At 45.3% G+C, this 27,500-nt stretch overlaps 1 protein-coding gene across 2 annotated transcripts in view; it reads left to right on the plus strand.

The window, feature by feature from the left end:
* Positions 1 to 27,500, plus strand: part of LOC128691116 (cytochrome P450 302a1, mitochondrial) — a 335,719-nt gene that overhangs the window by 269,985 nt on the left and 38,234 nt on the right. For both annotated transcript variants that reach the window (XM_070089509.1, XM_053780095.2), the window contains exon 10: positions 12,183 to 12,455. In XM_070089509.1, coding sequence (XP_069945610.1) covers positions 12,183 to 12,455 — 273 coding nt within the window. The remainder of the gene's footprint in view (positions 1 to 12,182; positions 12,456 to 27,500) is intronic.

Consider the following 27,500-nt stretch of genomic DNA (forward strand, 5'->3'; position numbering starts at 1 on the left):
TTCAAGACTGCAATGCTACCTGTTTACACGCCATACACAGTGAAATGTGGGTCGTGTTTGCCATAGACTTTAAAATAATATATTAGTACTGGAAGCGTGATGGAGTGTGTTACTAATAGGTACAGTAATGAAAGCGTGAGTTTTACAGTGCTTAGGAGACTGATGTAAAGTTGGTATTGCCATTGTTACTGTTTGCCAATGACAGCATTATCTGAAGATTCTTAAGAAAAGATGCAAACAGCGCTAGAATTGGTGGAGGCTTATTCCGACGTCCGCTAGTCACAGACCGGTTTCTGACTAGTCACCTTGTTTGTGATCGCACTTTGCCACTGGTATACTAAACGGGATTTTATATAACTTTATATATAGTGTCACTCTTTGTTAATAATTATCCTTTTTGTTCAACTCAATCGTTGGAACCGCTTTTACTTCTGTAAATTTTTACGCAAGAATTCAGAGGGAAAATTCCTACTACTTATCTCATTGTTTTAAATAAGCTGAATGCTGAATTCACATTCATCTATTCATAATAGCAGATATTTCTAGCATGTAAAGTAAAAGGACACAAGTGCAACTAATGTGACATTTTATTGTGGCAACGTTTCGTTCTCTAGGAGTTTTGTCAAGCCGTTACAAACAGTACATGTATGTATGTATAATGTTCGCCAAGACCGTAGTCCTGGCACGGGTCTCAATCTTGCGATGACCCGTCTCTGGCTCCCGAGGGAGAAAGGTTTCTACAATGATGGGACGTATGCTGCTCAAGCACTCTTCTGGTCAGTTCAACTGGTGCATCTCATAAGCGACAACACCATATGTACTCCTAACTGTGGACACTAGCGAGGAGGAGGATATGTAGTTATCACGGGTAACAGCTTGTCTGGTTCGTTGACCCCATGGTACACTAGTGTGGCCGCAGTCATCTCTGGGTCCTCTTCGGGAGGGAATATCAGTCCTAGTTGCCTGCGGAGTGTCTCAGTAACTTCGCACTCCAGAAGATAGTGTGTTAGGGGGTGCTGGACAACGTGCTGGCAGTACTGGCACATCTCCTCAGCCTTGTCTACCATCATCTTGGCTGTGGGAAAGCCCAAACAAAGCAGATGGATGGCGGTACACTGCTCTCTGGACCAGCTTCTATCACATGGAGGGGGATCTTCCTGAGTCGCTGCTCGGTACCACTGTTGAGATGGGGTATCACCTAAGACCTCCCTCATGGCTCTGGCAGCCACCAGTTTGGTCTGTCGTAGGCTGATGGGGACAGTAATCCCAACATGTGGATAATCTGTTGCTGCCTTGGCTGCATCATCTGCCGCCTCATTTCCCCGGATGGCAGCATGGCTGTCATTATGTTCAGGATCGATGTTATTAGGTGAACATTGTCCTATGGTTGAGGATCGGAGAGGGCATTGATTGCAGAGGTGGAATCAACATGTATGACAGGTCGGAGTCGATGTCGTAGGGCATGTGACAATGCCTGCTGAATCGCCACCAGCTCAGCTTGAAGGATCGTGTAGTGATCAGGGAGTCGCCAGCCTTGTGTGTGACCATTGTGGTACAGTCCAGCTGCTGCTCTCTTTCTGTCAGGGTCGACAGAGACATCTGTGAAATACACTGCACATGTGCCTCCCTCTGTCAGTGCCATGCTTGTCTCAGCATGATTGCTGAGGGTGTCTTGACTGCAGAGACGCTTAGAGATAGGAAGTTGCATGACGCAAACATCGGTCGGATATGGGTGCCAGGGAGGTGGTGGATGATGTCCTGCAACAGGAAGGACACAACTCTTTTCAAGGAGTGGTTGTATAGGCAGCAGCTTCTGCCCAGCAGCACAAAACGAACGAATCCAGGAGTAGTCCGTGAAGAGTGTGGGATCTTGTGTCATGGTTGTCAATATCCGTCTCCTTAGTGGGGTTCCTTGCTGCCGGTGCAGAATCGTGGCTACTTTGCAGGCGTTTATGCATCTTACTCTGTCAGCCAGGAAAGGAAGCCGGGCCTCAGATCTGAGACATACTGTGTTGGTCCAGATGGGGGCCACAAGCATAGTTCTTATCGCCTGGTTTTGTACGACCTCCACCCTTTGCCTGCTCTGCGGGAAGAGATGAGCTAACGCTGGTCCACCGTAGTCAATGAGCGAGCGTATAGCTTGTATATAGTACAAGCGAAGTACATCTTTGCTCGCCCCTACACGGTGCCTCGTCATGGCTCTCATGGCGTTGAGTCTGAGTAGAGCACGTGACCTGACATACTCGGCCTGTTTCTGAAAAGTCAGTTTTTTATCAATGTAGATTCCCAAGTACAGGTAGGAGCCTGTCCACTCAAGTTCTATGTCCTGAATACGTAAACTATTCACAGGATCTTGTCCCTTGGACATCATTGCAAGAGATTTCTCGGCCGAGATCTTGAGGCCTAGTTCCTTGCAAGAGTGTGTAATTAGGTCCAAAGCTTTCTGGGCCTGTCGCTCCAAATTGCCTTTCCCATTCACCACGAGGGCAAGATCATCAGCATAGCTGAGGAGCTGCGTACCACTATGAAAGGGAAGGCTCACAAGTTCCTGCATAAGGACGTTAAACAGGGTAGGACTAAGTACACCTCTTTGTGGTGTGCCGTTTTCCAGGGTTTTAAAGGAAGAGTAGTGTCCCTGAAAGCTGACACAGGCCTGCCTGACCCTAAGGTAGGACTCTATCCAGGCCAGGAGGCGTCCTTTGATTCCCTTCCGAGCTAGTATTGCTAGAATTGCTGTGAGGCTGGCTAGCTCAAATGCCTTCTCAAGGTCGAGGTAGACGACGATTATAGGTTTTAAGTTACTGTCAACAATCTGGCTTAGTAGGGGGTTATGCACTCTGCTGTACCCACTCCTTTGGTGAAGCCAAATATGTGATGATGAGGGGGTCCAAGTTTCCATAGGAGGCGGTTTAACACCATCCTCTCAGCAGTCTTGGCTAAACAGCTGGTCAGCGATATGGGTCTCATACTGCCTGGGTCCTTGGGCTTTGGAAATGGTACCATGGTAGCTTTCTTTCAAGCTGCTGGGAGTGTCCCGGCCCTCCACGACTCGTTTGTGACATCTTGTATAGCCTCCTATCCACTCTGCCCAGCCCGTGCAATCATGGAGTACGTAACACCATCGTTGCCCGGGGCAGTGTCACCTGCGTTCTTAATGGCGCGTCGGAGTTCCAAGTCCGTGAGGTCTTCATCAGTCACATCTTCCGACTCACATGCAGCTTGTATTGTTAACTGGCGTTGTGGCAGAAGATCCGTCTGTATATTCCGGATGTCCTGTGGGAGCTGAGGGGAGGCTCCCCTGGAAGTGTAAAGCTCCACTAGTTTCTCAGCTTCCTGAGATGGGTTCGGGTGTGCTGGTGGCCTCGGCTTGCTCTTGCCAGTTGCTATGTTGAGCTTGTCCCATATCTCAGATAAGGTGGTGTGATGCCCGAATGTTGAGCACCACTCCAGCCATTTCTCAGTTTTTACTCTGAGAGAGACGCTGCGGGCATGCTTCACAATGGCTCTCAGAGTATTCCTGTTCTCTGCCGTAGGGCTACGCCTGTATAGCTTCCTAAAAGAGTTGATGCGGTGGTTCTTCTCCCGCACCTCGTCGTTGTAGAACCACCAGTCTCTTTTGTGAGTACGTCCTGCGGACATCTTTAAAATTGCGCATTCTGCTGCCTGGATGAGAACAGTCATTAGCTCCTGTTCAGCCGTATCACAGTCTTCAGATAGAGTGTATGTGGACCACCAGTCATGAAGATAATCCTGGAACACCTTCCAAGTTGGCCCTCTTTACGTCCCATCTAGAGGGCAACACAACTCTCGGAGGTCTGTTGATGTTGAAGGTGGTGATCACTGCAAAATGGTCACTGACAAAGTGAGGATGAGTTTCCTGCAGCGAGCTGTCTTGACCCGAAGGTAAGGTCGAGACAGCCACCCAACAGGTGTGTGGGGTCTCCATTGTTTAGCAATTTTACCTCTGGAATATCGTATAGGAGCATTACTATGTGTCTGCCTGCAGCATTGGTTGCTGAGTGAGAGTGCAGCATAGGGTGATGTGCGTTGAAATCTCCACCCACAATAATACTCTCAGTGCGTGTTAGCGCGAGGAGCTCTGCAATGTCGAGGGTGTGTCTTGGGTTCTTGTAGATGTTATAGATGGTAATGGGCGCCCCAGGTATGTGTGCAAGGATGGCCTGTACCCACAGTCCACAGGGTTGGCTATAACCTCGTGAGGTATTGTATTGGATACAAATACAGCTGTGCCTCTGCAGTGAACGCCCACGTCCATGTGCCGAAAATACCCAACAAAACCGGGTAGTCTTTGGCAGATAGTCGGGACAGTCAAAGTTTCTCGTAGCAAGACGATGTCAACCCGATCTCGAATTACTGCCTCCAGCAAGAGGTGCTGTTTGCGCCTCAGGCCCTGAATGTTCCATTGTAGTACCTTGAGGGTGTGATTTGTACCGAGGTTATTCCATCGCTGTTGTTTCCTGAGCTGGAGACTGAGCCCTGGCCGCTCTGAGAGCCTGCAAATTCATGGCATCCACTGTCTCCTCCTCGGTCAGTAAGCACACTCTCAGGAGCGTACTGACCATCTGCCGGAATATGCTCTGTTGTTCCGTGGAGTTGATTGTGTTGCAAATAAGATCCGTGAACACCCTGATGAGCACTATGAGATCCTCCCTGGTGAGGGCCTGCTTTGGCGTTGGGTTAGAAACAGTGGATATTACCTAGGCTGTTGTAGTCTGAAGGGACTGCTGAGGGTTGGATTTCTTTATTGTATGCACCGTGGTCTGTTGCTGTATACCAGGTTGGGTAGCCGGGTTCTGCTGTTGAGGTGCCAGTTGAGCCTGCAAAGCGGCTGTGCCGGGTAAAGAGTGCTGCGTTGTCGTGCTATGGCCGGTGGAGGCTCGTTTAGTGCCGCCTGCTGATCGTGTTGACCAGATGTACCCTGTTGACGCCTCTTGTTCCTCTTGTTTCTGTTTCTTCGTTGAGGTAGGGGTGCAGGAGGTTCTTGACCATGGCGCCTGGTTGAGGCTTCGAGGGTTGGGAATTCCTGGGCAATGAGTTGGGTTAGCTGATGAGAGATCTGCGATGTGGCAGGGTTCTCTGTACCCATCGTCTGCTGAGAGTGATGATCCGTCGTAGCCTGCTGCCGAGTTTTTGGCGTCTTGCAGACTTCTTGAATTCTGGCGAGCCTCTCGGGGCATCGATGATTCTAGGCATGGTGTTTCTGCCTGCAGTTCGGGCATTGTGGAGTGGGTGAAGATGCATTTTTCAGCTTGGTGATGCATTCCTCAGTAGGGTGGTTCTGGCTGCAGACACCGCAGATTACTCTGTTCGGACAGAGTGCACCCAGGTGTCCGTAACGCTGACACTTGAAACAGCGAACTGGTTCTGCTGTGAAGGTCCTGACATCGTACCTGCCCCAAGAACCGAGGTCCAGCTGGGATGGCAGTAGTCCTACATGCTGTATGAGGACCTGTCCGGTTGGTGCATTGCCTGCTGTCTTTGCCTTGAGACGATGAGCTGACACCACACTGGGGTGAGCTGCTACTGCCTCGATGGGCATCATCAGCGGATATCGCATCACTACACCCTTGGTGATCTTCTGCCGAGAGTCCAGTTCCTCCAGGGTAATGAGCGATCTGTCTCTATGACTTTCTTCATGGTGGTGTACATTTCCTTGTTGAGAGGAGTCAATATTGGTTCTCCCCTTAAGTTGAACCATATCTTAAACTTCAAGTTGTGTCGTGATTTCAGGTATGAAACAACGCCATAGTGGGTTCTGTGGTCCCCGTAAGACATCACCTTGAATTTGCCAGGTCGGTTCAGCTGGTTTGCCTGCTCCTTGGACGGACGGCGCATCTTATTGTTGTCCACAATGATCCATCCTTTTTGGTTCTCGGGGGGTGGGGTGTTTATTTCCTCTCCTGTTTCCATATTCGCTGGCTCCATGGTTGGAACTGTCAGATCTGCTGCAATGTGAGCAGGATCTTCTCTTCCTCTGATGACACTAAATGGTCTCGCAACTTCATCGCTAGAATTGCTCCCCACATTTCCAAATCCGAGTCCTCCGTCGTGTTCATGGAGCATCGTGGCCTCTTCTTTTCGGCAGAATCCATGTGCCTATCTAGTGATAAGGTAGTGTACTCCATGAACTGAGTGTGTGTAACTCTCTGAGTGTATATATAGGCTATATATACACAGAGTGTATATATAGGCTATGAGTAAGATGTTATACTAGTGGTAGTAGTAGTAGTAGTAGTAGTGATATAAGTTGTAGTAGTAGCAGTGATACAATATGGTAGAACAGTTAACTTGCACTTGAGTAAAAGGATATAAAAGCTATTACTTGGGTAGCATAAAAATAGGTTAGACAAATATTTCTATTGGAGGTTGGATTAGAGAAGGCCTGTTTCAGTGTTCATCCTCTGTAATGTGCTTGTGTAGTATTAGCAGGAAAGACTATGTGATGGCAGGGTTTACTGTTTTCATGAGGATTCTTGCTAAGACTTCAGAGATGGTGAAGCTGCTTTTGTTTTGCTTAATTGTATTAGAAACAGCGATTAGTGCTGATTCAAGGCACTTACGTCTGCGGAAATTAGTTTCTTTGATCACTAATTGGGCGTCCCTGAATTTCATGAGATGATTGGTGGGATTTCGGTGTTGTACGCAGGTGTTGTTCAAGTTATCTTTCCTATGTGCATAAATAAGAACATAAGAACATAAGAAAGCAAGAACACTGCAGCAGGCCTACTGACCCATGCGAAGCAGGTCCATGTCCCCCCTCCCTGATTAGCCCAATGACCCACTTAGTCAGGTCAATTCCACTTAAGGAAGGAGCAGGGCATCAGACCTAGTAGCACAAGCTAGTCAGGTCCAACTCACACCCACCCACACCAACTCATGTATTTTTCTAACCTATTTTTAAAGCTACACAACGTTTTAGCCTTTATAACTGTACTCGGGAGTTTGTTCCACTCATCCACAACTCTGTTACCAAACCAGTGCTTTCCTATATCCTCCCTGAATCTGAATTTTTCAAACTTGAAACCAATGCTGCGAGTCCTGTCTTGACTGGAAATTTTCAGCACGCTATTTACAGCCCCTGTATTTATTCTTGTTTTCCATTTATACTCCTCGATCATATCCCCCCCAATTCTACGCCTTTCGAGAGAGTGCAGATTCACGGCCCTCATTCTATCCTCATAGAGAAGATTTCTGATACATGGGATATCAATTTTGTCATTCTCCTTTGTAATACGGTGACCAGAACTGAGCAGCATAATCTAAATGAGGCCTAACTAAGGATATATAGAGTTGTAGAACAACCTGAGGACTTCTATTATTTATATTTATAGTTATGAAGCCATGGATTCTGTTAGTTTTATTGCGAACACTAATGCACTGTTGTATTGGTTTTAGATTATTGCTAACCAGAACTCCTAAATCTTTTCCGCAATCACTAGCATTAAGATCTACATTATTTAGTTTATATGTGGCATGGTTATTTTCCTGTCCAACATTTAGAACTTTGCATTTGTCTATATTAAACTGCATCTGCCACTTCTCCGACCATTGCATCAGTCTATTGAAAACATCCTGGAGTGCTCTAGTGTCCTCATTAGAATGAATTGGCCGGCCTATTTTGGTGTCATCAGCAAATTTGCTTATGTCGCTATTTATTCCCTCATCTATGTCGTTTATGTAAATTGTGAACAGCAACGGACCGAACACTGACCCCTGCGGAACACTGCTAGTGATGTGCCCTAATTCTGATTTCTCCCCATTTATGCAAACACTCTGCTGCCTATTTGTCAGCCATGCCTCTGCCCAGGAAAAAAATTTTCCTCCTATTCCGTGTGCCTTAAGTTTCCTCAATAGCCTCTGATGTGGAACTCTATCGAAAGCCTTACGGAAGTCCATATACACAAGTCATATTCGTTACCATGATCTACCTCCTCAAACACCTTAGTGAAAAAAGTTAGTAAATTCGTAAGACAGGAACGCCCCTTTGTAAAACCGTGTTGAGATTCATTAATCAGTTTTTGCCTGCCAAGATGGCTACAGATTGCTTCGGGAATTATTGATTCCATAAATTTTCCCACTATGGAGGTAAGGCTTATTGGTCTATGGTTCGAAGCTAAGGACCTGTCACCTGCCTTGTAAATAGTATTACATTTGCCATTTTCAACTTATCAGGCACTATGCCAGTTTGTAGTGATATGTTGAAAAGATTAGCCGAAGGTACGCTAAGTTCCCCTTTACATTCCTTTAACACCCTTGCAAACAGTTCATCAGGGCCTGGGGATTTGTTAGGTTTTAATTTCTCTATTTGTCTGAGAACCCTTTTGGGTTAGTCTTCGAATCCCTTGCGGCCTTAGCCTCATAATCCATTTTTCCTTTTCTTATTCTTTTTTTTATTTCTCTCTTTAATTCAATATATTGAATTCTTAACTGCCCATACCCTCTTTCGCTACGCCTATATATGCCTCTCTTTTGACCAATGAGATGTTTTAATCTATTGTTCATCCATCTGGGATCATTTTTGTTAGATCTAATTTCCCTACTCGGAACAAAAGTTGTTTGGGCAGCTAGAACTATGCTCTAAAAAACGTCATATTGGCAACGAAGATCACCTCCCTGACCCATAGTCAGGTCATCCCAATTTAACCCACCCAGGTAATTTCTCAGTCCCATGAAATCGACCAAGCGAAAGTCTGGGACAGAGATTTGATTGCTGATATGTGGGTAATTCCATGATATATTGAAACTAAGTGATTTGTGATCATTTTCCCCATGCTCATCATTAACCTTACGATTATTAATTAGCGATTCTTTGTTGGCAAGAACCAAATCAAGCAGATTGTTTCCTCTAGTTGGTTATGTCACAAACTGTTCTAAAAAGCAATCCTGAACCGTATCAAGAAAGTCACTAGGCTCAAGGTTTCCTGTCGTATTGTTCCAATCAATTTGTATAAAGTTAAAATCCCCAATTAACACAACATTTTCATATCTAGATACCTTATGAATTTCGTCCCATAACAGTTTACTGCACTCCCTATCAAGGTTTGGGGGCCTATAAATCACTCCCAGAACTAATTTGTCACGACCTTTGAGAAACTGTAGCCAAACAGATTCTGTGTCCGATTTTTTTAATCTTATATCATGTCTAAGACAACAATTAAAATTATCTCTGACTTTCATCGCCACTCCACCACCCTTTCTGTTGACCTTATCATTGTGGAATAGTTTATAACCCTGTATGTTGCATTCAGAAGGCATTTCTCTATCTTTCAGCTTAAACCAGGTCTCTGTTATACCAATAATATCTATATTACCTGGACTTGCAAGTAGTCTTAGCTCATCTATCTTATTTCTTAGACTCCTACTATTTGTTTAGTAAACCTTAAGGGCACTAGTCACTCGTTGCCCTCTACTATCTCTCTTTGTTTGTTGATCAATTATTTGCCATTACTAGCAACTTTATTTTGAATATTGTCTTTTAAACATATCCTTGAGGTATCCCGGTAATATCTGCTGTTTTCAACCCTAATATTGCAGCCTGATCGTTTTCCACAAACACCCATACCTCCATAATCTATCAGTTTAAAGTCCTAGACAAGTCATCAATTACCCTCTCAATCGAATTGGCTAATGCAACCACTCCAACCCCAGAGAGATGAACCCCATCCCTTGCATACATATCAAGGTTGCTAAAGAGTTTGTCCCAGTTATCAATGAATGGGATTGTAAGTTCCTTGCAGTACCTGACTAGCCAACAATTTATACAAATTGCCCAAGACATCCATTCATTGCCCACTCCCTTTCTAGGCAGGATGCTACATATGACTAGGATCCCTCCCTTAGACCTGACTACTTCTATGGCTGACCTGTACTTATCCAGCAGCTCCTGTCTCCTGCCCTTCTCATTGTCATTACCCCCAGCACTAAGACAGATAATGGGCTTGTTCCCATTACCTGACATAATATTATCCAACATACTGACTATGTCACTAACACCAGCTCCTGGGAGGCACACCCTCTGTCTGACCTTTCTATCTCTGTTACAAAAAGCACAGTCCATATATCTTACCTGACAATCTCCTACAACTACAATATTCTTACCTTGAATATCAGGGGAATTAGTGGTGCCTTCAACCTCACTAACCACTGTAGTACACTCGTCCTGGAGAAAAGAGAATCGATTTCCTACCTTCACATCTTCTCTATTAACCCTCCTTATCTTCCTTCTTCCTGAACTGTGAAGCACTTGCCACTTAAAGCGGCTGCCACTCTCACTGCTGGTGACCATTTCCTCCTTACCAACTAAATCCATCTCACACTCACTCCCAAACTCATCTATGCGAAGCTTCAGCCTCCTATTTTCCTCCTGAAGAAGTAGAACCTCCTTCTTCAACATTTGAAACGGAGATTCTAAAACACTACAGCAAGCCATGGTGCTTGGTAACACCCCACGCTAATTCCCAAGAGCTTAGGCAGGTATGACCACACGTGACCACTGATCTCATTGAGTCGGGTTTCAAGGTTTCTTGCTGTTTCACTTACATAAATCCCGTCGCAGCCTCTACAGGGTATAGTGTAAATCCCTGCGTTGACTGGTTCATGGTGCTTGGATTTTGTCCTGGTTAGATCCTTTATTGAAGTGCTGAAAACGATGGCGCAAGTACTTGAGAAACGTTCAATGCAACCTGGCTGTTGCGAAGAATTATAACTTTGTTAGGAGTGGTGTTGGTGCGTGGAGAGTTAATGATCTGAAGAGCTCTTTTCTTTTAATCTTTGATGAAAAAGGAAGGAAAATGTAAATCAGTGAAGGTTTGGTGATTGTATGTGTATCCCTCGTCAAGAAACTCAGGACTACAAATTCGGTATGCTCTTAGGAAAAATTCGATGATGATGCCTCTTTTAGTCTTAGTATCTTGACTGGAATAGAAGTGTGTGAGATCATTTATATATGTAGGTTTCCGGTAAAACTGAAACCTTAGGTTGTTATCTACTTTGTGAATGGGGACGTCTAGAAAAGGTAGCTTGTTATTGGACTCTTCTTCTAATGTAAACTGGATCGCCAGTTCAACTGCGTTGAGCCTTGCCTGAAGATTCTGTACATCAAAACGTTTGGGAGTTATTAAGAGGACGTCGTCCACGCAACGTAATCAAGTGATGCTTGAAGGGATGATGGTGGCGAAGTGTTCAGCCTCTAGGTGTTCCATGTACAAGTTGGTTAAGACGACAGTCATGGGGGACCCCATTCCCATGCCGTAGGTTTGTCTGTAGAGCCTGTGATTGAAAGAAAAACAGTTGAAATTAATGCAGAGTTCAATTAGGTCAACAAAATCTCCGGGTGGGAGCGGAAGATTATGGCCCTGATTGGTAGGTAGGTGTGGTAGGTACTTCAGTGAAGAGGGAAGTCACGTCCAAACTGCTTAGTTTCTTGGTACGGATGGAGAGGTTTCGGATGCGGTTGAGAAGGTCGCCCCGCTCATCTTAAGCATTCAGGCGACCCTTCAACTGCATCCGAAACTTCTCCATCCGTAACAAGAAACTGAGTAGTTTGGATCTACACTGAAACAGACCTTCTCTAATCCAACCTCCAATATTTGTTTAACCTATTTTTATGCTACCCAAGTAATAGCTTTCATATCCTTTTACTCGTGTATCACTACTACTACTACAACTAGTAGTGATAAAATGTAGTAGTATCACTACTACTACATTGTATCAATACTACTACTACAACTTATATCACAACTACTACTACTACTATTACTACTGCTACTACTACTACTACTACTACTACTACTACTACTACCACTAGTATTATACCTCACTCTTAGCCTATATATACCCTCTGTGACCATGTATTGTTTGTAACGGCTTGACAAAGCTCCTGGAGAGCGAAACGTTGCCACAATAAAATGTCACATTAGTTGCACTTGTGTCTTTTTACTTTACATATTGTCGGTAATTCTACCAACATACATACATATTTCTAATAAGTTGATCACTGATCTGTAATCTAATATTATTCTCACACACCCTTATTAATAGTGTTCTTCTATATGAAATTGCAAATAGTATAACTTAATAAAATTGACAGCATTTGCTGTCGCTAACATACATTAAGGAACCAGAGAGATACCATAGTAACTGACAGCGTTTTTTATCCCCAGACGTATGTCACGTCACCTCCAGTGGTCGCTTGTTGCGACCCGGAAGTATTCCCGGAACCTGAAGTCTTCCGGCCAGAACGGTGGCTCTCAAGGTCGTCTGCTACGGCACTAGAGCCTGCACCATCGCTCGATGAACCAGTCACCCGGGGCGCAGGTGGAGAACCTAGTAGAAGGAAAGTTCATCCATACACCATAGTGGCTTTTGGCCACGGTGCTCGCATGTGTCCAGGACGACGTCTGGCTGAGCAGGAGATAAAGTTAGCCCTAATACAGGTGAGTATGGGAAAATTAAGAGGCGAGATTAGTGTGGAATAAGAGATGGCAGAAGGCTAGAGACGCTACTCTCTAAAGAGAAGTGGATTTAAAGACAAACTGTAAAAGCAGTCACCTAGGGATAAAGGGAAGTTGGTGATATTGTAGAAAGAATGGCATGGGTAGAAAATGGAGATAGAGTAAAAACCGTAGAGAAAAAAAATTAAATCAGTTTTTTGCTGGCTGCAACGGCATGTTATTTGAGTACCCTACATCTATCCGGTAGACAGTAGCGAAAGAACATACGTATTCACAAAGACCCTTGTACGAGGAGCCACAAGGATTAATAAGAATTCACTTGGTTAAGTAATTATAAATAATCTAAACTGTCAAATCAATCTGCAACTAGCCTAAGCCTGTCAACTGCAAATGCCAGTCTGTTTACATTTCAAGTTGTTCCTTAAAGGTACTTGTTTAAATTAAATTACTAATCCTGAATGATTCGTGCAGGTCGATTATCGCAAGCAGTGTTGGAGACTCGATCCTCTGTCTGTTAGTTTTGAGACACCTCATTTGAAAGACCTCATTGTACTTTGGTCAAAGCAAAATGGTGCTTGCAAAGCTAACACATACTGTACAGCAGAAGCAGTTGGATACCAATTCACGGTTGGCGGTGAGGGTTGAAAGGATGGAAGGGGGAGGCGAGGAAGGAAGAAGAGCAAGGAGTCCGAGTAGGAAAAGTGGTTAAGAGGTAGGGCAAGACCCCATGTCTTAGCTCGGTGTGTTGGAGGAGAGGAGAGCTGAACCATATTGTGGAAAAAATAATTACAATCTGTGATTTTCAGTTGTTTAATAAGAAATATGTTTTCCGGAGCATATTTATTCACACACACACACACACACACACACACACACACACACACACACACACACACACACACACACACACACACACACACACATACACACACACACATACACACACACACACACACACACACACACACACACACACACACACCAGATTACAGAGCCTAGAAGATGAACTGAAAATGCTGAAGCAGGATGTAGAGCCAGAGAACAGAAGGGGCATGGCATCAGGAGTAGGTACACCAATATCCAGCAAGGTGACCGAAGCAAAGGATGGAGTTAAGTCCTGCGTAGAGGCCCTATCATGCCACCAGGAAATGCCGAGGAAGAAAAGTGGCATGCTGTTAGGCACAGGGACAGCAGGAAGTGAAAGGGATGGGGGGGTGGGCGTTGTAGGAAGAGAAGGTGATAGGCGTCCCGCAGAGGTGCTATCAGGCCACCGGGAGATCCAGGAAATGATGAAGGAAGAAGTAATGGCTGTGATTAAATAGGACTCAGAGACGCAAAGTGAAAAACAATGAGAAGATGAGAGGGAGAGGTGAGTTTTTATTCATGGGCTTCAGGAGACTGAAGGGAGGACATATGAAGAAAGACGACAGGTAGAGAAAAAAGTGAATGAAAATATCTTCAAATAAACAGGAGAGGAGGATATGACCGAGATGATAAATTTTCAAAGAACATGGGGATACTCGTAGGGAAGATATCTGCCAGTCAAATCGATTTTCAGGACAGAAACGGTGTGAAACAGGATCCGGCAGCAGAAACCAAAGCTAAAGGAAACAAAATACCAGCGAGTGCACCTAGACCACGACAGAACGAGAACAAAACAACAGAAACTGAGAGAAAGGATACAAAGATGCAAGTGGAAAGAGAGACGAGGCTAGAGTCAGGCAGGGACACCCAGAGTAGGGAGGAGCAGAAAGTACAACCATCTGCTGATCCACCCAAAGAACTCCACAACCAAACAAATTAACCAAAACCAAATCACACTCTACATTCACAGCCCCCATCCCCCAGAACATACCCCACCTACACAGCAGCCTTCCATAGTAGCCTGCCATGTCTCCCACTCCCCCAGCACCATAAACCTCCCAGAATACAGTTTTGTTAAAGAATCTGAAGGTATGATACACCAACACAGACGGAATAACGAATAAGTGTGAGGAGTGGCACGAAAAATCATGGAGACATCTCTCGACATCACAGCATTCACGAAAACCAAGCTCACAGGAATGAAAGCAGACACACTCTTTCCAAATGGATAACATATCTTGATGAAAGGTAAAAGGAATACAGGGGGGTGGAGGAGTTGCACTGCTCATCAAAACCATTGGAGTTTTGAGGAATTGGAAGGAGGGGGCAGAAGGAAGGCAAGGGACGACATTGTAGGAAAACTTCAGACTGTAGGGCCCAAGGTGGTGACTTCAGTGATGTACATCCCACCACAGAATAGCAGGAGGCCAAGACAAGAATATGATGAGAGCAACAGAGCAATGGTTGACACATTAGCTGACGTGACCAGAGGGCCCACATGAGCAGGGCAAACTTACTAGCTGTGGGTGATCTCAGTCACAAGGAGATTGACTGGGAAAACCTCGAGCCACACGGGGGACCTGAAACGTGGAGGGCTGAGATGATGGAGGTGCTACTGGTAAACCTCATGCATCAACATGTTAGGGACAATACCAGAGATAGAGGAGAGGATGATCTAGCAAGACTGGACCTCATATTCACCTTGAGTAGTTCTGAAATTGAGGTCCTGAGCTTTGAATACATAGTAGAGCTACAGGTTAAGAGGGTTAGCAAGACGAATAGGCTGGGAGAAGCAAAACTACAAAAGAGGGGACTACACAGGCATGAGAAATGTCCTGCATGAAGGTCAGTGGAAAAGGAATCTGGTGGGAAAAAATCATTAAATAAAATGGTGAAAAATGTGACAACAAAATGCAAGGAGGGAGAGGAGAGGAGAGGTTCGTACCCAAGAGCAACAGAAACAGTGGGAAGACCAGAACTAGCTCTTGGTTCACCTGAATGTGTAGGGAGGCCAAAACTAAGTGTGGTGGAGAATGGAAAAAGTATAGAGAATAAAGGACCCAGGAAAATTAGGAGAACAGTCGAATAGCCAGAAATGAATATGCACAGATAAGGAGGGAGGCTTAACGGCAATACGAGAGTGACATAGCATCGAAAGCCAAATCTGACCCGAAACTGTTGTATAGCCACATCAGGAAAAAATACAGCTAAAGACCAAGTAATCAGGCTGAGGAATGAAGGAGGGGAGATCACAGGAAACGACCGAAAAACAAATGATGAGTTCAACATGAAATTTAAGGAAGTGTTTTCAGTGGAGACTGAAAGGACTTCAGAAAGCAGGAATTGAGGGGTTCACCAACAAGTGCTGGACACAATACACACAGCCGAGGAGGAGGTGAAGAGGCTTGTGGAGAAATTTTCTCCAGGAGGGGGCTATCAGCCCCTTTCAGCCCTTTTCAGCCCTGAGGGGCACAAACATCTTGTTCACTGCTACAGCAAGTAATTGATCCCAAATGCAGTACGAGCATGTGACGTGGTCACGTGGCCGTGGCTCCTTGCAAGAGGCCGATGTTGCAAGTAGTTTAGTTTAATAAGAGACAGTCCATCTCTTACCTTAGCAGGACAATTAAGGAAAATCCTGCTCCCACTTTATTACCATGGTAAAGATAGTATACATTGTTGTCTATGCTTAAGACAGCAAGAATCAAGTATTCTGCATTGCTTCATAGTGGAAGTTTGGCAAGGAAGCGAAATGTACTAGGTCATCATTTCCTTTATGCCGGGCACAAGTGAGGTGCGGCGTGACGCTGTGAGGCCAGGATAACCAACAAAGAACACTGATCCGTGCATTAGTGTGAACAACGTGTCTCACAAAACATAATAAACACTTACAGAGAAGTGTCATCAGTTTCTTTAGTAAACAGATTGTGAAAATGAACAAATCTTGAACAGTGTAACAACGAGTGTTACGATCCTACAGAGTGTAGTGCGACATTTTTCAAAGAACACTATTCTTCAATTAAGTCATCGGATATCCAGGTGCAACTATGGGTCAGCTACAGATACCCAGGTACATTTAATGATCATTGATAGGTCAGCTGCACAGCGGATATCATGTTATGTTGATTAGACTACCAATACTCGATAAATTACAGGCCATTGAGCCTACAATAGTAAGTTTTCCAGTCAGAAATCAGTTAATGAAATATGCTGACATAATACCCCCTAGGGGTAATTTATTTCTAATAAATTTTCTTTACAGCCTGTTGAGAAGTGGCTACAACAGCTTCTCAAGACCTCATCTGCAGGGGTGGCTGTGTAGGTGAAAGCTGTCTATCAAGCTAAGTTCCCCCTATATTTAATCTTTAACCTTAGTTGTACCATTTCTCAACAAGGCTTCTAAGTGAACTAGATATCTCAAAGGCAGTGGAGCCATACTACATCTCTCCATGGATCATGAGAGAGAAAACAGAGGCGCTGTGTGTGCCACTAATAACAGTCTTAAAGACATCTATTGAAGCTTCCTGAGGTGTGGAAGACAGTGAATGTAATCCCAATTTTTAAGAAAGGAGACAGATAGGCAGTATTTAACTACTGTCCAGTGTCACTGAAACATAGTAAGCAAAGTCATGGAGAAGATTTTCAAGAGAAGGGTGGTGGAACACCTATGAAGGAATGAGCTTATGCACGATAACCAGTGCGGTCTCAGGGAAAGGAAATTCTGTCACGGACCTACTGGAGTTTTATGATAACATAAGAACATAAGAACATAAGAAAGGAGGAACACTGCAGGAGGCCTGTTGGCCCATACTAGGCAGGTCCTTTACAATTCATCCCACTAACAAACATTTGACCAACCCAATTTTCAATGCTACCCATGAAATAAACTCTGATGTGCAATCCCACTCAAATCCAACCCCTCCCACTCATGCACTTATCCAACCTAAATTTGAAACTACTCAAAGTCCTAGCCTCAATAACCCAACTAGGTAGACTGTTCCACTCATCAACTACCCTATTTCCAAACCAATACTTTCCTATGTCCTTTCTAAATCTAAACTTATCTAATTTAAATCCATTACTGTGGGTTCTCTCTTGGAGAGATATCCTCAAGACCTTGTTAATATCCCCTTTATTAATACCTGTCTTCCACTTATACACTTCGATCAGGTCTCCCCTCATTCTTCGTCTAACAAGTGAATGTAAATGACATAAGTATGACAAGAGAGAGAGGAGTGAGTAGATTGCATTTTCTTGGACTTTAAGAAAGCTTTCAAAACAGCTCCATAAACGAGATTAGTGCAAAAGCTAGAGGAGCAGGCAAAAATAATAGGACAAGCATTGCAGTGGATCAGAGAATACCCGCCAGAAAAGAAACAAGGAGTGATGGTACGTGACGAGGTGTCAGAGTGAGCTCCTGAGACGAGCGGGGTTCCACAGGGATCAGTCCTAGTGCCAGTTCTGTTTCTGGTATATGTAAATGACATGACGGAAGGGACAAATTAAGAGGTTCACTGGAGGATAGGAGGACTATGGAAGATATGCTAACGACGTAGAAAATAGTGAGAGGAACTGAGAAGGCGAACAGGGACCGAATATTTCAGAGATGGAAAATAGGAACTTAAGGGCTAAACTGGCTGTTGAAAACTTTGATGAGTCAGAGGGATGATAGTAAGTTTTTCTTCAGCCTTACTGTTGTCAAGAAGTGGAACAATGTGGAGAGTGAAGTGATAGAGGTGGGATCTATACATAAACTTATAAAAAGGTACAAAAAATTTATCTAGGCGTGACCGGCGAAGAAACAGGACCAGGGGCTGTGAATCGACCCCTGCAACCACATATAGGTAAGAAGGCACACGCACACACACGCACAGGAGGCAAAAAGCCCAGGAGAATAAAGGGAGTAGTTGAAGAGCCATAAATTAATATGCACAGGTAAGGAGGTAGGCTAAACGACAATACAGAAATGACATAACAGCTGAAGTCAAGTCCGATCCAAAGCTGTTGTACAGTCACATCAGGAGGAAAACAACAGTCAAGGACCTGGTAATCAGTCTGAGAAAAGAAGGTGGCGAGATCACAAGAAATGACCAAGAAGTATGTGAGGAGCTCAACGTGAGACTTAAAGAAGTATTCAAAGTGGAGACAGAAAGGACCCCTGAAATACAGACGGGTGGGGTGCACCACCAAGTGAGGAGGCTGCTAAGCAAACTAGATACCCCAAAGGCGATGGGGCCACAGAAACATCTCTCCGTGGGTCCTGAGAGAAATCGGGAGCAGAGGTGCTCTGTGTACCATTAACAACACATTTATCGAAATACGGCAGCGCCCAGAGGTATAGAAAACAGCAAATGTAATCCAAGGTTCTATAAAAGAATACAGACACGGAGCACTAAACTACAGACCAGTATCACTGACCTGCATAGCATGCAAAGTCATGGAGACGATTATCAGAAGAGTGTTGGAGTACCTAGAAAGAAACGAGATTATCAACTACACCCATCACGGATTCAAGAACGGGAAATCCTGCGTCACAAACCTACTGGAGTTCTATGACAAGGTGACAACAGAAAGACAAGAGAGAAATGGCTTTTGACACAGCTCCACACAAGAGGTTAGTGCAAAAGCTGGAGGACAAGGCAGGTATAAAAGGGAAAGTACTGAAATGGAACAGTGTGACTAGCGGGTTTTCACAGGGGTCAGTCATAGGGCCGGTGCTGTTTCTGGTATATGTGAATGACATGACGGAAAGAGTAGACTCAGAAGTGTCTCTGGTTGCAGACGATATCAAGTTAATGAGAAGAATTCAAGCGAAGGAGGACCAGGCAGGACTATAAAGGAATCTGGACAGGCTACAGGCCTGGTCCAGCAAATTGCTCCTGAAGTTCAACTCCACCGAGTGCAAAATCATGTAGACTGGGGAATGGCAAAGAAGACCGCAGACGGAGTACAGTCTAGGGGCCAAAGAGTACAAACCTTACTCAAGAAAAAGGATCTTGGGGTGCGTATAACACCAGGAACATATCTTGAGGCGCAAATCAACCAAATAACTGCTGCAGTATATGGGCGCCTAACAAACCGAAGAACAGCATTCCGACATTTCAATAAGGAATCGTTCAGGACCTTGTACATCGTTTACGTTAAGAACATAAGAACATAAGAAAGCAGGAACACTGCAGGAAGCCTAGTGGCCCATGCGAGGCAGGTCCAATTCTCCCACCGGCTTAAACCAATTCCTTAACCTAGTCAGGTCAGTCACATTCACTTAAGGGAGGAGCACGGCATCTGACCTAGTAGCACAAGCTATCCAGGTCCAACTCTCACCCACCCACACCCACTCTTGTATTTATCCAATCTATTTTTAAAATTACAAACGTCTTAGCTTCTATGCCGGTTCTCAGGAATTTGTTCCACTCAACCACAACTCTATTGCCAAACCAGTGTTTTCCTATATCCTTCCTGAATCTGAATTTTTCCAATTTAAAACCATTGCTGTGAGTCCTGTCTATGCTAGATATTTTTAGCACGCTATTTACATCCCCTTTATTAATTCCTGTGTTCCATTTATACACCTCAATCATATCCCCCCTAATTCTACGCCTTTCTAGAGAGGGCAGATTCAGGGCCCTTCAGCAACAGTTTGGAACTCACACCACGCCAAGCATATAATGAAATTAGAGAAAGTTCAAAGGTTTGCAACAAGACTAGTCACGAAGCTAAGGGGCATGTCCTACGAGGAGTTGAGGGAAATCAACCTGATGACATTGGAGGACACGAGAGATAGTGGGGATATGATAACGACATATGAAATATTGAGAGGAATTGACAAGTTGGACAGAGACAGGATGTTTCAGAGATGGGACACAGCAACAAGGGGTCACAGTTGGAAGTTGAACACTCAGATGAATCACAGGGATGTTAGGAAGTATTTCTTCAGTCACAGAGTTGTCAGGAAGTGGAAGAGTCTGGGAAGTGATGTAGTGGGGGCAGGATCCATACATAGCTTTAAGCAGAGGTATGATAAAGCTCACGGTTCAGGAAAAATGGCCAAGTAGATACCAGTGAAGAGGCGGGGTCAGGAGCTGTGAATAGGCCCCTGCAAACACATCTAGGTGATTAGAAAAGGTGAGTACACACATACATACTCACACTCACACACACAGACACACACACAGACACACAGACACACAGACACACAGACACACACACACACACACACACACACACACACACACACACACACACACACACACACACACACACACACACACACACACACACACACACATACACACACAAAGTGGTCATTGCAGTGATGTATAATCCACCACAGAACTGCAGGAGGCCAAGAGAGGAATATGAAGAGAGCAACAGAGCAATGGTAGACACACTTGCTGAGGTGGCAAGAAGAGCTCACTCCAAAGTTGCTGGTTATGGGGGATTTCAACCACAGGGAGACTGACTGGGAAAACCTGGAGCCACATGGGGGTCCCGAAACATGGAGAGCCAAGATGTTGGACGTGGTGCTGGAAAACCTCATGCACCAACATGTTAAGGACACTACCAGAGTGAGAGGGGAGGATGAACCAGCAAGATTGGACCTTGTGTTCACCCTGGGCAGCTCAGACATTGAGGACATCAAGTATGAGAGTCCCCTAGGAGCTAGCGACCACGTGGTTCTGTGCTTTGAATACATAGTAGAACTGCTAGTGGAGAGAATAACAGGAGTTGAATGGGAAAAGCCTGACTATAAAAGAGGGGACTACATAGGGTTGAAGAATTTCCTGCGGGAGGTCCAGTGGGACAGAGAACTGGCAGGAAAGTCAGTAAATGAAATGATGGAATATGTAACAACAAAATGCAAGGAGGCAGTGGAAAGGTTTATTCCCAAGGGCAACAGCAGCAACGGGAAGACCAGAACGAGCCCCTGGTTTACCCGACGGTGTAAGGAGGCAAAAACAAAGTGCAATAGAGAATGGAAAAAATTACAGAAGGCAGAGAACACACGAAAATAGGGAGATCAGTCGCAGAGCCAGGAATGAGTATGCACAGGTAAGGAGGGAGGCCCAGAGACAGTATGAAAATGACATAGCATCGAGAATCAAGACTGACCCGAAACTGTTGTATAGCCACATCAGGAGGAAGACAACAGTCAAAGACCAGGTGATCAGATTAAGGACAGAAGGTGGAGAACTCACAAGAAATGATCAGGAGGTATGTGAGGAGCTGAACAGGAGATTTAAGGAAGTTTTCACAGTAGAGACAGGAAGGGCTGTGGGAAGACAGCACAGAAGGGAACATCAAGAGGGAATATACCAACAAGTGTTGGATGGCATACAAACAACTGAGGAGGAGGTGAAGAAGCTCCTAAGTGATCTTGACACATCAAAGGCGATGGGACCGGACAACATCTCCCCATGGGTCCTTAGAGAAGGAGCAGAGATGCTGTGCGTGCCTCTAACCACAATCTTCAATACATCCCTTGAAACTGGGCAACTACCTGAGAAATGGAAGACAGCAAATGTAGTCCCCATATTTAAGAAAGGAAACAGAAACGAGGCGCTAAACTACAGACCTGTGTCTCTGACATGTATTGTGTGCAAAGTCATGGAGAAGATTATCAGGAGGAGAGTGGTCGAACACCTGGAAAGGAACAAGATTATAAATGAAAACCAGCATGGGTTCATGGAAGGCAAATCTTGTATCACAAACCTGGAGTTTTATGACAAGGTAACAGAAGTAAGACACGAGAGAGAGGGGTGGGTAGATTGCGTTTTCCTAGACTGCAGGAAGGCCTTTGACACAGTTCCCCACAAGAACATAAGAACATAAGAATGTAGGAACACTGCAGAAGGCCTACTGGCCCATACGAGGCAGGTCCTTATCAAAACATCTACCTAAAGCTACTCAAGAAATGGAAATATAAACACAAATGCAGTATAATGTGATCCTTTATTGACAACGTTTCACCCACGCAGTGGGCTTTTTCAAGTCACACACGGATCTACCTGGGGTTGGAAGGTACGGGAGTATTTATAGTTCAGAACGTTGAGGTCAGGTGAAGATTGCTGCATCAGATGATCTACCGGGTGGGGTTGTAGAGTCTTGGGTAGCTAGGCGGGGATATTGGACAAGTTGTGAGTAGACCTTCTGCAGTGTTCTATGTTCTTATGTGGGATAGCGATGAAGAAGTTTCTTGGCGAGTGGTTCAGCTATGTTATAGAAGCCATTGTTCTGGTTGAAATTGTTGGTTATAGAGATAAACGATGATTCCAGGATTCTTCTGTATTGAGTGTTGTCTTCTGTGGCTATAAGTCTTGAGTTTCTGTAGTTAATTAAATGGTTGTGTGAATTGCGATGTTGTACACAGGCATTCCTTGTATCGTCAGTCCTGCTTGCATATTGGTGTTCTGAAATACGTGTTTGGAGGTCTCTTGATGTTTCGCCCACGTATAATTTGTTGCAGTCATTACAAGGGATTATGTATACCCCTGCAGAGGATGGAGGCTTGTCCTGTCTACTACTGGTGATGTCCTTGATGGTCGTGGTTGTGGAGGTAGATACTTGGAATGATGTTTTGGCAAAGATGTTGGAAACATGTTTGGCAATGGAGTTGGTGGGAAGGACTATGTATCTCTTCTCGGCAGTGTCTTCTCTGGGTGTGTTGAAGATGTTTAATGCTCGCCGTCTGCAGTCTCTGATGAAGTGACGAGGATAGTGGAGTTTGGAAAATACTTGTTCAATTATAGTGCATTCTTCCTCAAGGAACTCGTTGCTGCAGATTCTGAGTGCACGCAGGAAGAAGCCTATAATTACACCACGTTTGATTTTGGTGTCGTGGTGAGAGTAGAAGTGGAGAAGATCGTTTTGGTTGGTGGGTTTTCGATAGACTTTAAAACGGAGTGTTTCTCTTTCGAAAATCACCTCTTTCAGCAGACTTTTGGACTACCCATGGGTTCGCCACTCAGTGCAGTCCTGGCGAACCTATACATGGAACATCTAGAAGCCGAACGTTTCTCCACCATTATTCCTTCGTCTGTCACCTGGCTCCGTTATGTTGACGACATTCTCCTCATAACTCCTAAACGCCTCAACGTTCAAGCTCTCCAAGACAAGCTCAACCAGGTCGAGCCTTCAATCCAATTCACACTTGAAGAAGAAGTCGACAACACTCTTCCTTTTCTTGATGTTCTACTCTGCAAAGCTGACCACGAACTTCGTTTTAAAGTCTATCGAAAACCCACCAACCAAAACGATCTTCTCCACTTCTACTCTCACCACGACACCAAAACCAAACGTGGTGTAATTATAGGCTTCTTCCTGCGTGCACTCAGAATCTGCAGCAACGAGTTCCTTGAGGAAGAATGCACTATAATTGAACAAGTATTTTCCAAACTCCACTATCCTCGTCACTTCATCAGAGACTGCAGACGGCGAGCATTAAACATCTTCAACACACCCAGAGAAGACACTGCCGAGAAGAGATACATAGTCCTTCCCACCAACTCCATTGCCAAACATGTTTCCAACATCTTTGCCAAAACATCATTCCAAGTATCTATCTCCACAACCACGACCATCAAGGACATCACCAGTAGTAGACAGGACAAGCCTCCATCCTCTGCAGGGGTATACATAATCCCTTGTAATGACTGCAACAAATTATACGTGGGCGAAACATCAAGAGACCTCCAAACACGTATTTCAGAACACCAATATGCAAGCAGGACTGACGATACAAGGAATGCCTGTGTACAACATCGCAATTCACACAACCATTTAATTAACTACAGAAACTCAAGACTTATAGCCACAGAAGACAACACTCAATACAGAAGAATCCTGGAATCATCGTTTATCTCTATAACCAACAATTTCAACCAGAACAATGGCTTCTATAACATAGCTGAACCACTCGCCAAGAAACTTCTTCATCGCTATCCCACATAAGAACATAGAACACTGCAGAAGGTCTACTCACAACTTGTCCAATATCCCCGCCTAGCTACCCAAGACTCTACAACCCCACCCGGTAGATCATCTGATGCAGCAATCTTCACCTGACCTCAACGTTCTGAACTATAAATACTCCCGTACCTTCCAACCCCAGGTAGATCCGTGTGTGACTTGAAAAAGCCCACTGCGTGGGTGAAACGTTGTCAATAAAGGATCACATTATACTGCATTTGTGTTTATATTTCCATTGTGTCGGTATTTTATACCATTTATTTCCATTACTCAAGAAATAACTCCCGTACCCCTTGACACCAATCAAACCCAGCCCCTCCCACTCATATATTTGTCCAGTCTCTTCTTAAAGCTACCCAAGGTCCTAACCCCTATCATCCCACATGAGAACACTGTGGGGGGTCCTCTCACAAACCCATTCAATCTCCTTTCCAAGCTACCCAAGATCCCAGACTCCACAACCCCACTCGGTACACCATCAGATGCAGCACCCTCCACCCGACCTCAGCACTCCGAACCCGACCATAAATACTCGCGTCCCTTCCACCCCAGGTATGGAGCCAGCGACAATAGAAACAGGTGCGGAAATAAACACCGCACCCCCCGAAAACCAAGAGGGATGGAACACTGGACAACAAGAAGCACCGTCCATCCAAGGAGCAGGCAAACCAGCTCAACCGACCTGGCAAATTCAAGGTGAAGTCTTATGGGGACCACGGAACCCACTATGGGGTTGTTTCATACCTGGAATCACGACACAACCTGAAGTTCAAGATATGGTTCAACTTGAGGGGAGAACCAATATTGACCCCTCTCAACAAGGAAATGTATACCACCTTGAAGAGAGTCATGGAGACAGATCGCTCATTCACCCTGGAGGAACTGGACTCTCGGCAGAAGATCACCAAGGGTGTAGTGATGCGATACCCGCTGATGATGCCCATCGAGGCAGTAGCAGCTCACCCCAGTGTAGTGTCAGCTCAACGTCTCAAGGCAAAGACGGCAGGCAACGCACCAACCCGACAGGTTCTCATTCAGCATGTAGGACCACTGCCATCCCAGCTGGACCTCGGTTCTTGGGGCTGGTACGATTAGTGCAGAAGCTGGAGGATCAGGCGCATGTAAAAGGGAGGGCACTGCAATGGATCAGGGAATACCTGACAGGGAGGCAGCAACGAGTCATGGTACGTGAAGAGGTATCACAGTGGGCGCCTGTTACGAGCGGGGTCCCACAGGGGTCAGTTCTAGGACCAGTGCTATTTCTGTATATGTGAATGACATGATGGAAGGAATACACTCTGAAGTGTCCCTATTGGCAGATGATGTGAAGTTGATGAGAAGAATTAAATCGGATGAGGATGAGGCAGGACTGCAAAGAGACCTGGACAGGCTGGACATGTGGTCCAGTAACTGGCTTCTCGAATTCAATCCAGCCAAATGCAAAGTCGTGAAGATTGGGGAGGGGCATAGAAGACCGCAGACAGAGTATAGGCTAGGTGGACAAAGACTGCAGACCTCACTCAGGGAGAAAGACCTTGGGGTCACCATAACACCGAGCACATCACCGGAGGCACACATCAACCAAATAACTGCTGCAGCATACGGGCGCCTGGCAAACCTGAGAATAGCGTTCCGATACCTTAATAAGGAATCGTTCAAGACACTGTACACTGTGTACGTTAGGCCCATACTGGAGTATGCAGCACCAGTCTGGAACCCACACCTGGTCAAGCACGTCAAGAAGTTAGAGAGAGTACAAAGGTTTGCAACAAGGCTAGTCCCAGAGCTCAGGGGAATGTCGTACGAGGAAAGGTTGAGGGAGATCGGACTGACGACACTGGAGGACAGAAGGGTCAGGGGAGACATGATAACGACATACAAGATACTGCGGGAATAGACAAGGTGGACAGAGATAGGATGTTCCAGAGAGGGGACACAGGGACAAGGGGTCACAACTGGAAGCTGAAGACTCAGACGAGTCACAGGGACGTTAGGAAGTATTTCTTCAGTCATAGAGTGGTCAGGAAGTGGAATAGCCTAGCAAGCGAAGTAGTGGAGGCAGGAACCATACATAGTTTTAAGAAGAGGTATGATACAGCTCAGGAAGCAGAGAGAGAGAGGACCTAGTAGCAATCAGTGAAGAGGCGGGGCCAGGAGCTGAGTCTCGACCCCTGCAACCACAATTAGGTGAGTACACAGAAGGGCCAAGCAGTGAAAGGGAAGAGCAGATGGGTGCAGATGGAGAGGGAGATAGGTCGAATGCTGAGGCACAACCATGCTACCAAGAGCCACTGGAAAAATCAAGGGAGAAAATGACCACATACAGACAGGAACCAGAGTCACAGAGGGAGAGGCAATGGGAGGAGGAAAGGGCATAATCAGTGTTTATCCATGGGTTTCGGGAGAGAGAGGAAAGGACACACATTGAAAGACGGCAGGAAGAAAGAAAGGAGATTGAGAAAATCATCACGGAAATAGGGGGACAAGACATGGACGAGATTGTAAATTTTCAGAGAATAGGGGGTTACTTGAAGGGGAGAAACCGACCGAACAAGCTGATTCTCATGACTGAAACAGTGTGGAACTGGATCCTTCAAGAGAAACCACGGTTGAAAAACTCGGAAGAGTACAAGAAGGTGTTCCTAGACAGAGACAGAACACAAACAGAGCAACAGCAGCTGAGGGAGAGGACAAAAAAGCGAAAGGAGCTAGGAAATGAGACAAGGATGGAACCAGCAGAGGTCAGTCAGAGCAGAACAGAGCAGAAAGGGCAAGCACACACACAACTATCCTCAGAACCCCACAACCTATCACACCATCCCAACACACACTACAATCCATACCCACAGCTTCCACCCAACCCCCAACCATAGAATCCCACAGTATGCTACTAGGTCTCCCACCCCCACAAGCCCCCCAAACCACAGTGTTGGAAAGGAAACTGAAGGTATGGTACACAAACGCTGATGGAATAACAAACAAGTGGGAGGAGTGGCACGAAAGAGTCAAAGTGGCATCACCGGACATCATAGCTCTCACAGAAACCAAGCTTACAGGTATGATAACAGATGCCATCTTTCCAACGGGATACCAGATCCTGAGGAAAGACAGAAGGAACAAGGGGGGTGGAGGAGTGGCACTGCTGATCAAAAACCGATGGAATTTTGATGAGCTGGAGAGAGGAGACAGCGGAGA

Source organism: Cherax quadricarinatus, chromosome 2, assembly GCF_038502225.1.
Source record: "Cherax quadricarinatus isolate ZL_2023a chromosome 2, ASM3850222v1, whole genome shotgun sequence".
NCBI classification, from domain to species: domain Eukaryota; kingdom Metazoa; phylum Arthropoda; class Malacostraca; order Decapoda; family Parastacidae; genus Cherax; species Cherax quadricarinatus.